This window comes from Alligator mississippiensis, chromosome 3 (assembly GCF_030867095.1).
Source record: "Alligator mississippiensis isolate rAllMis1 chromosome 3, rAllMis1, whole genome shotgun sequence".
Classification (NCBI taxonomy): Eukaryota; Metazoa; Chordata; order Crocodylia; family Alligatoridae; genus Alligator; species Alligator mississippiensis.
The window spans coordinates 216,956,783-216,969,597 of NC_081826.1; the positions used below are offsets into that span (position 1 = coordinate 216,956,783).

At 43.2% G+C, this 12,815-nt stretch overlaps 1 protein-coding gene across 3 annotated transcripts in view; it reads right to left on the reverse strand.

Annotated features, from left to right (window-relative positions):
- The window catches only part of GRAMD2B (GRAM domain containing 2B), a 72,658-nt gene that overhangs the window by 20,634 nt on the left and 39,209 nt on the right, over positions 1-12,815 (reverse strand). For all 3 annotated transcript variants that reach the window (XM_014608704.3, XM_014608703.3, XM_014608706.3), the window contains exons 2-5: positions 4,276-4,398; positions 2,100-2,178; positions 1,777-1,843; positions 206-309 (exon numbers count right to left, since the gene is read on the reverse strand). In XM_014608704.3, the coding sequence (XP_014464190.1) occupies positions 206-309; positions 1,777-1,843; positions 2,100-2,178; positions 4,276-4,398 (373 nt within the window). The remainder of the gene's footprint in view (positions 1-205; positions 310-1,776; positions 1,844-2,099; positions 2,179-4,275; positions 4,399-12,815) is intronic.

The window sequence follows — 12,815 nt, forward strand, 5'->3', positions numbered from 1 at the left end:
ACAACAGAGCCCCAATTCTGACTGGAGCTTTAGGTTACTATTACATTAATACTCAATAAAACAAAACACAACAAAAACACAGACCACAAAGATAGGCTTATTTTAGTTCTGCACAATAAGGAGAGGAGGAATTTCTAGTGAATACCTAGATGCTAGGAAAAAAATGCACTGTAGATTTTTTTTTTTTTTATTTTTTTTTACTAACCTTAGTGTCTTTACCAAAGACTTTAGAATGGAAACAAATCCAGTTCTCAGATATGTACAACTTTCCTTGGTACAGAATTTCTTTTTGCAGAGCACAGGTAAAACCTACCAATATACACACAGAGAGGTAAAGTGCATTATTTAATACTGAGACTAGTTGCAGCCCAACAGGAGCTATTTTGAAAACCACTGATGTAGACCATTAAAACTTTTGAAGTCATGGAATCTTTTCATATTACTTCCGTCACAGAACCCCCACCCCTATCCTGAAGGCTGACATGGAACCAGGTGGCCTGCCCTGGCAATGCTGGTGCACCATCTCTTGGCTTGCTCTGCCATTGCCTCCCAATCTCTTGCTCTCTCTCTCTGAAATCCTAAATAAAAATATTCCTCCAGACCTGCCTAAGACCAGATTGAGACTCTTATTTGGACAGTACATTTTTGGACACTATATTTTAACATTACTTTGTGGTCAATCTTGCCCATTTGTCTAGTTTAGTGAGGGCCAGCAAGTTTAGCAGGCGTGCCACAAATTAGTTCTACACCCTCCAAGTGTGGCTGTAACCCTCTTCCCCTGCCCAACTGGCTGCTCTACTTCGTTTCCTGCCCTGTGTTCCCTGCCTGATTTGCTGCTCTGTTTTCTGCTCTATCTGCAACTTTGCTGCCTGTGTATTCCTTGGCCTGCTGCACATCACACACAGATGCCCATGCCACTTGCAGCATACACGCCACCCCAATTTAGTTTCTAGTTTATGACAGGAAGTGACCTTTTATTTCTTCTTTTACAATTCTGTCACAATTGCTATCATTTGCATTCTTATAGCCATCTCCAATTCCTCCCATCCAAGCCTGAAATTTAAATTATGAAACTATGAAATCTCTAGACCACCTCCTGAGCAAGGATAGGCATGTTGAGAAATACACTCTGCCTATTTGCAGCTGATTTGCATATGCATAGGCACGCAAATTAGCTAGAATAAATGGCTGGTGAGGGTGGGCCTGCATGGCTTAGTGCCTCCAAGTCAACAAACTAGAACCACATTCAACTTCTCTTAACCCTGCATTCAGATTTGGTGTTTCGAATGCACACATTCAGGGCCACTCTGGAGCCATCTGTGTGGCTAATTTGTGAGCCTGGACCCATGCAAAGCGAGTGGAAATTATTTCTTGGTATACACTTGTGAACATAGAAGTCTTCAAAGTGAGCCAGCCAGTTCTCTTACATCTAACCTACAAGCACTCTGTAGGTACTAGTTGTTAAAAGACAAGTCTTGGCTACTTCAAGCTGTAAAAGCAAAGCAGTCTCAAGACAGACCATGATTCATAACATCTCCTAAAAAATTATATGTGCAGGGAACTAAGTTTCATTCTGTAAAATTTCTGTAAGAGTACACAGCAGAGGTAGGAGTAGGCCTTAGTTTGTGTTTTGGCTTTATTACTTAAGTTGCATATGTAATGGGTATTTTTTTAGTAAGTACATCTTAAATAATAATAATATAATTGTCCTGTCATTGAATACAACTGTCCACTGGATTAAATAAGCGGCAAACGAAGTGATGATTTAATACTTACTTTGTTTCAGTTGCTCATCAGTTGCGACCTCCAGAAAAAGCTTGTGAAAGTGAGCATTTGACTTAATCTGAAGTTAACACAAAAACACACACCACATAATACAGTTAGTTATTCCTTCATTCATTAAATGATAATTCCACCCCTGCTCACTTGTTTTGTTGTGAGGCTCTATTTTTGGCATTTCAGCCACTGATCAAGAGACCAGGCTTCATATACAAACCTTATCCATATACTACAATGAACAATGCTGTTACTGAGTCACAATAGCATAATATTTATACACTTTGAAAAAGGCGCACATGAGCACACAATCTCTGCATTACCTGATGTTTTTTCCTTTCAGCCTTGGAATCTCTCTTAATGTCTGCTGCCAAGAAGGGACTCTCCACACTGATCTTTGTCCTAAATGGAAGAAAACATCCCTAATATCATTCTTATGCCATTTACAGATATTCAGATTGCTGCTCTCCCAGTAGAAACCACAATTGTACACATGTTCAGAACCTTCATCCAAGAGCATAAAGAAGGCTGCTCAGGATAAAAATAACCCAGGAATGAGTCAGGGTTAAATGACTTCCAGGAGAGCAGCTGCAGCACAGTTCTCAGTATCCCAAGGTGCTTTGCTATCTTTTCCCACCCTCATCCCCAGGGCAGTGTATACCACTCAGACTGAACTCTGCTGTTCCAGTTGAGCAGGGAGCAGAACATGGCCCCTTCACGATCCTACATTGCACTACAGAGAGACATACAAGCTGACTCTGAGCAGTCTGGGTCAGCCAGTCAAGGCTGCCCTGTGTGTTGTTGCCATCTAGGGAGACTGAGGGAGTCTGTAGAGCACAGAGATATGTACTTAGGGGTCCCCTGGCTGTGCAGCCTCAGCGCTGCAAACTGCTCTTCAGCATTCAAATGTCTGTTCAGGCATCTCTGGATAAGCTTTTCTACCAGGAAAAGAAACCCAGGATAATTTTCTCAGTTCATTTGAATGCGTGTATGCAGCTTTTATTTAATTTAATTAGTCTTGTTACCAACAGGATGCATACTTTCAGTCTTTGACGCACATTCATCTTCCAATAACTCATTGTTCCATTTGTAACCCTCAATAAAACTGGATAAGGGGCATCAAACTTCAGATTTTAAAATGTACCTAGTCTCAGAGAGCAATGAAAGAACATCTTTTAAAAGTTGGAAGGAATATTTGTTGCTTGAAGTCTATAAGCTACTGCGAGTCTCGTATATTTTGTATAAAACCCAGGAGGCAAGCCCTCTGGTTAGCTCAAGGAAAGGTTTACTGCGTTTCTTTCAGATATCACTTGAAATATTTACTGCTAGGCTCAGGAAGCATAGGAGAATTTCATAGTATAAAGTGCAGAGTCATGCATTTGGAGATTAAATGAGAATCTCTGCTGTGAACTGAGACCTCGTTTGGAAGTAACCGATGGAAGAAATGTGTCGATATATTCATCCTCTGATTAATGCACCTATTTGAGGAGGCTAAAAAAAAAGCAAATATGGGTCTTCACTATATCTGCTGAGACATTTTAGCAGATGTAGGGAAGGGCCAATTACACTGTACGGAACATTGGCAAGACTCCATGCGGGCTACCATGTATAGTTCTGGTCACCCATGCTTAAGAAAGAAATTCAAACCAGAACAGGTGCAGAAAAGATCTATCAGAATGATCAAGAGAATGGAAAACCTGTCATACAAGATGAGAGGAGTGCTTGCTTTATTTATACTAGCAAAATAAAGGCAGCAAGATGAGATTTCTCTCTCAAAATACATGTTGGGGGTAAAAATAGGGAAAAGGAAAAACACCCCACTATTTAATATAAAAAGGACAATGCTGCAGCAAGAATAAAAGGGTATAAACTGGCTGCAAATGATATGTTTTGCTTGAAAAAAAGTAGAAGAAAGCAGACAAGTGGCAGGTAACATTGTTACCTGTGGTAGCAGGACACTAGATTCCTCCACCCAAGTGGGACACTTTGGTTTCACAATAAATGCACTCCACAAGGGCTATCAGGAAAACATTCATTATGACAGAGAAATGTGCAGTCTACAACAAGCATTATTGCTTCATTGGTAAAAATTCTTGAGCAAATGTAAATGAAGGCAAACATGTGCGTGCTGCTTTATGAGCAAGCCTGAGATTCTAGGGTGGTTGTTCGATTGATCATCTAACAGATCTGCTATTAGACTTGTATTCCAGATTTGTGATCCAGTCACCTAGGTCTCTGACTGGGATTTTAGGATTAGCATAGCATGTGTTTAATATTCTCCCAACGCCACATTTTTTGGGCTTCTAAAAGACAAAACATAAGAAGATATTCACACCTATTGGGATTTGTCATTGAATCTTGTCTCTACAAGAAAGCAGAGACAGAGGGAGGACAGGATACAATCAGGACCTTAATATATAATTCCCTTTCTCACTTATTTCTTGGGAGGGGTCTTTCCAATTTTTATTGTTGCTAAATTTGTCAGTTTTCTGACTTTACCTAGCAACACCAATTTTTTTCCGGTCATCAAAGTATTCTGCCTCACTGGCTGGGACGTGCAGCATTATGTTGGGTGATTTTCCAGTCTTCTTCCTTTCATCTGCACCATTTTCTCCATCAGAGCTACAAAGGACACAAATAAATAAATAAATAAAAGCAAGCCACTGCATACTAATTTAACAAGAAATTGTAGGATTTACAATATGAGACTTGAATGAGAGGAATTCCCATGCTTATTAACAATGCAAGAATATATATTGTTAACAACACAACACACACTACTTTATCTCATGTAGAAATTTATAACATCATAGATCAGTTCTTGGATTTACATCGTACCATCACTGTTGTGTCAGAGTGCTTGGAGAAATTTTGCCCTTCAGAAATATGTGGGGGAGGATATGAAGTTTCAGTTCCTAGCCCCCACATTTTTCTAACTATTAGAATTTTCTATGTATGTTAAATATTTACTAAACTCTTTCCTTGGTATGCATTTCAGAAAAGTGGTTTAATTTCCTAGGATACAGCAAAATGCAGACTGTATGAAATCTTGTTAGGACCCAAGCCATATGACCTAAGGCAACGGAGAGAGTAAAACAGGCTACATATTTCCAAGTAATCAAAGACCTTAAGAATTCCCCTTGTACTTCAATAATTCAAGTTTTCTATTATAAAGTAGAAACACTTCACACAATGTCTTATAGTGCTTTCAAGGGTGGTTTGAGGATTCTCAACACTATGGTAAAAAGGAAATATATTGCTTTGAGAAAAAGGTTTTTCCCTGAGATAAGTTTATGTTCTACATTTTATAGTTGGGCATGTTGGCAGAGTTCAAGAATCATGGCTGCTTTGTTTTGTCAGAATGTTGTTTGAATGCCATTTGTTATAATGTTTTCAAAAGCAGCAGATGGGGAACAGATCATGCTGCTTTATTTGCATATTAAGCAACATTTTATTAAAAAAAAAAAAAATCTATTCAACTTGGGAAGTTTAATGCAAGCAGAGCTCCTGTAATGGTGAGTAGCAAATGCTTCAATAGAAAAATATAAGCCTTAGGGCATGAAATCTTTGCTTGTACAAAAAAGCAACCCCAGATTGGATCTCTCTTGAGCAACACGAGCTACTGTACTGAGACTCCTGCAATGCAGGAGAGAACTGCTATTGAAACAGTCATTCATGATGTCTGTAGCTCAGTTTCCACTACAAGCGGAGGTATACATTTTAGATTCAATGAGGCAATGTTCAGTTCTTAACCAAGTCAAGCAGTAAGGAAAGTTGATTGGGCAAAGGGGCCATGTGGGAGGGGAATCTTATGCTGTACTTTGTGATCAATACATTCTTCATAGCAAAATATTATAACACCCAAAAAGAGAGAGAGAGAGAGAAAATGAGAGAAGGATCCTGATGGACAGTCCTCTTACTTAAAACCAATATGTCCCATTTAGCAGGCGTTCGCTGTTGGCCCATGCAAGGAAGCATTATAGTGAAAATATATCCCACTCTCTCCCCTCCTATGCAGGTCAAAAGGGAAGGAAGTGTCACAGCCACAACTTGTCCAGGGATAAATGCAATGTCTGTTCCTAGCTTAAGTGGCTGTGTTTGCTCTAGAACTATCCCAGGATTGGCATGTACAAATATCACCCTTTTAATCAGGGTCTAGCAAATGCTTGATTGCACTGTTGCTTTTCTGTCATTGATTCAAGGATGCAGTCCTGGGATAACCATTCAGACGCACTTTGCAACGTCCTGAAACACAACTGTTATTGCTTCGTATCCCAAGAACCTTATTAAGATTTATCCCAAGCTAATAGACACTGGTATCTGAACAATTATACTTTGTCCTGGGATAAAATCATTTATCCTGGGATGAACGTGGCTGTTTGTAGCTTTAGAGTAATGTTGGGCTCTTAATAAATATGCCCAAGACCAAAAGGAGTACTGAGTATGGGCAAAAAACGGCTAGCTACATCATGTTTTTGGCATTCAGCACTTGCAGAGTGCATTTACTTGGTAGCACTCCCTAATGGAGTCCAATGCAGTGTGACATGAGTTTTGTCCCTACTTACTACAATATTGTTATGGGAGCTTGCCCCCCGCTCCCCCCTGCACCTTTTTTTTAAAGTGCTGATTAATTTAATCAACCTGAAAGACAATGCTTCTGTTACAAAGTGATGGAGGTAACCATATAGAAAATCTGCATTTTTAATTGGATTAGACTAAAGTATCAGAATGAAGTCAGTCCATTTTTCTCTCTACAAATACATATACTACTACCAAAATTATGAAGCTATATTGTCATAGGAAGCTATAAAGTGAACAGTAAAATGAACAACAAGAAAAGTTTGCCCTTGCGCTTTGCTAACAGATCAGAGATTGGAGAGGCCACTCAAAACACATTTTTAAGACTCTTTTCCCATTGCACAGAGGGGAGAGGGCAAGGATGGGGTACTGGAAAAAACAAACAAACACAAAAAGAGTTCCTCCTGGGGAAATTCAAAAGAGAGATTTATTAAGGACAGAATTTAGTCTTAAGATCTATATGCTTCTTAGCACAGGCAGATTCAGGATTTTTTAAGTGGGGGTGGGGAAGCAGCAACTGGCACTGCAGGGGTGGCTGACTGACCATGCTGCAGGGCACCTTTTTTTTTTTTTTTTTTTAATTAAAGCCTTTTTTTAAAATTAAAGTCCCCAAATCAGGTAAAGATCCTCCCTGCCCCCAGCACCCACTCCCTCCCACTCTGTGCTCAGTGGCATGTCCCATACCCTCCCATTTTCCCTTGTCCCACTTGATACTCTCTCTGACTGTCATGGGGGCAAGAAGAGCTTGTACCCCACCCTAGCCAGGCTGAGTGGGGATCTATCTGGGCTCAGCTGGGAAAACTAACAGCAGGCAGGCTTGCCCCCCCACCAAAAAGAAAAAAAAAACCCAAACCAAACCACCCCCCCCACAACACCCTGAGTTGGCTCCTGAACTGTCAGGAGAACACTCGGGGGGGACTGAATGGGTGGGCAACTGGATAGGACTGAAGTAGAACTGAAGCTCCCCTTGCCTCTGGGGCAGCAGCAGCAGCAGCCAGGGAGGGAAGATGTGCCACTGAGTATAGAGGGGAAGGAAGGGGTGGATTCTTACCTGCTTCACCTGCTACTCCCATGGCATGGCCTGGAAGTGAGGAGTGACTGTACCATTACACCCCCCCGCCTCTGCTTCTTAAGTTACAGACTGGCAAAGGTAACACTTTGATGCAAACCACAGCACACTTTGGTGATTAAAGGATGAGAAATGTTATACATTTTCCAACAAGGGGACAACAAGAGTCTGTCAACTCCTGTACGTCCATCACCATTTACTATTTACCATAAAAGTTGTCCTGTATGACTACCTTACAAAGGGCTTTTTAGTAAGATATTTTTAATTATCTATATATTATTACAAATAGATTTGTATTAGCAAGGCAGACACAGTCAGACAATGTCATCAACACCTTGAGGAAGTCATTACAAAAATATAGTTGATCTATATTAAAAAAGAAGTTGGACTTTGCATTTCCATTCCAAGACAAGATCTTGTTTACATATTTGCATAATCTCCCAGGTTGATTTAATCTCAGTTTTCCATTAAGAACTGCATAAAGAGACCAAGAGATTGAGAAAAGGGCAGGAGCTGACTGAGGTCAGGAAAGAGACACTGTAACAAATTTATGCAAATCTCATGAGGAGCATATTCGTTTAAAACTTTGCTAAATCAGCAGCTGGCTACATTTTTGGATGCGAATAAAACCAGTGAATTTCATGCCTTTATTTACATGGGGATTTGGAAATGTGAAAGCTTGAAGAAGGGGGAAGGGAAATACACCCAAGTCCCTTGCACAATAAATGTAATGGTTAATTTGAAAAACTAGAAAAGGACAAAAAATAGTTACCCAGTAAATGTAATGTTTGTAAAGAACAAAAGCCATAAAGATAGCAAATTGGACACTTGCTAATTAGAATTCCATTTATTCACAGAACAGGCATTCACTCATAGGCGGCAGGAGAAAAATATTTGGGGGGCTGAGTAAAACTTAAAAGATACTTCTTCTGTGCTGCTTTTGTGTGCAGGGGGGGTGGGGGGGATGGGGGCAGTGCGTGCATGTCCACCTGACTGCCATCCACCCCTCCCTCAGGGCTGTTGTGGACCTGGCACATGCTGGTGTTGTATGTAGCAGTGGAGGAGCTAAGCTCCATTAGCCCTGGACTTCTACCGCCTATGCCTGCACTACTACATTTGTTTATAAAAAAGCTGCACAAACACTTCTAGCAGTGTTTCAGCACACAAAACAACAGCTTTCAACCACTAATGATCTAAAGTAGACTAAGATCAGCAATTTCGGACGTGAAGCATAGCCTTAACCTTCACATCAAATAAATCCAAACCAACATCTTTTAATTCAGTTGACATTTCTGTGAGTGGAAACCTCAGAGATTACTTTGGCCAGGCTAGATATCCCTTTTTCCTATCCCATGTCAGAATTTCCATCTCACCCCTTCTCAAATTTGTGTCATAGATTTCATAGACATTAGGGCTGGATGGGACCTTGGAAGATCATAGAGTTCAGCCCCCTGCCCCAGGGCAGGAAGTCAGCTAGGGTCAAAGGATCCCAGCAAGATAAATGTCCAAATGTTTCTTAAAGGAGTCCAGGGTAGGTGCTTGCACCACCTCTGGAGGCAATCTGTTCCAGGCCTTGGGGGCTCGGACAGTAAAGAAATTTTTCCTTATGTCGAGCCTGAAACAGTCTTGGAGGAGTTTGACCTTGTCATCCCTTAGGGCGCTCTGGTGAACAGGCATACCCCCAGATCCTGTTGTATACCCCTTATATACTTATAGGCAGCCGCTAGGAACCCCCTGAGCCTGTGCTTTTCCAGGCTGAAGAGTCCCATGGCTCTCAGCCTCTCATTATAGGGCCTGTTCTCCTGCCCTCTGATCATGCGTGTGGCTCTCCTCTAGACTCTCTCAAGCTTTTCCACATACTTTTTAAATTGAGGAGCCCAGAACTGGATGCAGTACTCCAGCTGTGGCTTCACCAAGGCCGAGTACAGCGGGAGGAAGACATCCTGGGATTTGCTTGAGAAGCATCTATGGATGCAAGCCAGAGTTTTGCTCGCTTTACCAGCTGTGAAATTGCATTGGTGGCTCAGATTCATCTTGTGGTCAATCATGACCCCCAAATTCCTTTTGGCTGTGGTGCTAGCAAGCATAGTGCCGCTGAGCCTATAAACGTGCTGCAGGTTTTTTTTCCCCCCAAGGTGGAGTACCTTGCATTTTTCAGTGTTGAACGCCATCAGGTTTTCATCCACCCATTTTCTGAGCCTGTCTAGGTTGGCCTGGATCACCTGCCTATCCTCAGGTGTGGACTAAAATAATAAATAACAATAATCTATCTTGGATACTCTTAAACATCAATGCAAAGGGAGACATTTGTTTGAGTTATGCTATTCTTGCAGTGTGAGCATGGGAGGAGCAAGGGGGTGATGGGGATCAACTGAGCCACCACGAAAAGGGAGGAAACCCAGGGTGGAAAGATGATATACAATATGACATTGTGCAACTTTGTGCAGTTCTGTTTTCTTATGCACTTCAACAGTAAGATAAACTGGATGACCTCCCTATGTGTGTGATATACATGTAAAAATGTATATACTCATACCACCTTTCTCGTACCCTTTATCATCTCCTCCTTCCTCTGTAACTGGACAAAGAATTTAGCTCCATTGGCATTCTCACATTTCATTTTCTCCTCCCCTTGCAATTATTCCCAACTTCCCTACTGTCTTTAAATTATTCATTCCTTACCTACATAGTTAGGACATGTGAAACTCTTCCACAGCTGCCATTTAGCCCCTTGTCTTCTCTACTCATAGCAATTCTTGCATCCATTCCAAGGTCTTTACAGTCTGTGCGCTCATCGTTTCCCTGTTATCACTGGCATACCTGTCTGTTGCTTTCACAGGGCAGTAGAGGAAGCTTTCTGGAGACTGAGGGACTGTGATTAAATTTATTTTTATTGCTTTGCTTTGGGAGGTCTGAAGAATAAGCTGGGGGTTCAGCTCATCTCATTCATTTCCTATGTCTGCTGTACCTCAAAGAGCCCAGGCTTATCTCCAGCTACGTACAGACAGTTAAAAAGCCAGAGGATGAATTGATTCAATATTTGTAGATTAGTCTAAGATGCATACATCGAATCAATAAGCAAGTAAACAGACACTCACTTTTGATTCCAGAAATGCAGCCACATGCCTGCAGGGGCTCAGGCCAGAAGCTAGGGGAGCTAGAGCATGCCGCCCTGCTTGGCTGGAGCAGACAGCTTAGACCAAGGTTAGACTGCCTGCCCTGTTGGGTGGGGGTTGCAGGGGTGGTGCAAAGCATCCTGGGATGCTGGGGGACTGAGGTAATTTGAATTTGGAGGGGATCTGGGACAGAAGTTCAATAAACCTAAATCAGTTAAGTCTGATACTACATTCATCCAGATTAATTCTAAACTAGTTCTGGCCATTTTGAAAGTGGTTTATGTGGGCTGAACTTCTGTTGTGTTACAGATTTGAACTGGTTTCTTATACCTTATACTTGTTTATGTGTAATTTCTGTCCTTAACCCAAAAGTAGGTGAAGCTTACTGAAGTGTAGATATGTAAATAGAGAGATTCTATCACTGCAAACATGCATGAGCATTCCTGGGTACATCTGTGGTTAGACAATAGTATGTGCAGGCTTCACATGGCATCTTCCACCCACTTCACTGTTCCCCTTAACTTAACTCATGTGATCAGCACAAATTCCACATTGGTCACACAAACCTATAGATGTCAGGTTGCTAAAAGCCAAAATATTTCATAACTAACCATAGACCTAGATATCCAGTAGGATATTCTTGCAGAACTGATCTTCTAAGGGCTAGGGACAGACATTACACATGGACCAGTTTAAGTGATCAGAAACTAGTTTAAACCTGTAACAGAACGGATGTTCAGTGCACATAAAACAGTTTCAAAATGGCTGTAACCGGTTTGAGATAAACCAGGTAGAATGTAGTACCAGACTTAACTGATTTGGCTCAAACCAGTTTATACAATGCCTGTCCCAGACCCCTTGCTTGTTTAGGTTAAACCAGAGACCCCCAGCATCCCAGCATGCTCTCTGGGCTGGGCTCTCTGCTCCAGCCCAGCCAAGCTGGCCCCACCCCTCTGTTCCCCAGCCAGAACAGGGACAGGGAGGGGTGGGGGTCTGGCCAGGGAGGGGTTTAATTCCCTCCCCCCATCCCAATGGCAGGGACCTGTGCTGGGTCTGTCAGGTGCTCTTCCCTTGCTCCTGCAGCAGTGGGGAAGAGCACCTGGGGCTTATTCAGCCACTGGTCCTGAGCACAAGCTGAGCAGTGCCTGTGGCTGGGCTGGGCAGAATTCGCTGCAGTGTCAGCTGCTGAATAAGCCCCTTCTTGCCAGGAGGCGGCTTGTCCCGAGCTGGAATGGCGAGCAGTGAATGACTGTGATGGGCAGCAGCCCATCACGGCTTCCTAGAGTATGAGTCTCTTCCTGGTGGGGGCCGCTCTGTGGAGTGCGGCAGCACTGCAGGGGGCTTGCAAGGCTCTGGCCTGCTCGGGACCCTGGTGCTGCCATGCACAGCCCACTACAGCTCTGCTGGCCCTGCAGCACAGTGACCCTGCCGGGAAGGGGCTCACACTCCCCCACATTATGATGGAGGCTGTTGCCCACAACACGCGCCCTGCCCCCTTCCGCTGCAGCCACAGGGGAGGGGCATGGCTAGACGCTGGCTGACAGGGCCCCTTGGAGGGGAAGGGCGGGGCAGGTCCAAGGGTTATTCCTTCTCCCTCCATTGTCCAATGGAGGAGACTGCAAGGGGCCTATGCTCAGGCAGGGAGCATGGTGGTGAGGGCAGGCAGACCCAGTTGCCAGTGGGGATAGATGGGAGACTAAGTCTCCTCTCTGCACCTCTGCCTCAGGGGCCATGGTGCCCCGCTGCTGCAGCAGCTAAGGGGAGCGCTCAGGAAACCCCACTTGGGTCCCTGCCTGTGGGATAGAGAGGAATTAAACCCCTCTCTGGCCAGTTCAGCTCAGACTGGCCATTCCTCCCCAGCACACTTCCCTGCAACGGAGGGCATGCTCTAGTGCCCCGCACCAGCTCCTGGCCTGAGCAACTGCAGGCATGTGCCTGCATTGCCTCAGTCCAGAGAGAATGTTTGTCCTGTTACAAACTGGTTCAGCCTGGGCAGATTAGTCTAACCTGCCAAGGTTGAATCAAATCAGGCTCTGGCTTTTGAAAGTCTGTCCCTCGCCCTAAGGAAATACTACAGGCATGCAAAAGAAAAAACCCCACAGCATTTCTGTTTGGAACCAGCATGGATACATACCCATAGCAGTGTGCAGTGCAGAGATACCCCAAGCTAGCTGGCCATAGATTAGTTCATGTACTGAGTCTACAGTACGCAAGGCAGTAATGTGCAGAGATACTAAAGCTTGCTCTGCATGTGTTAGCTCTAGAGCCAAATGTCA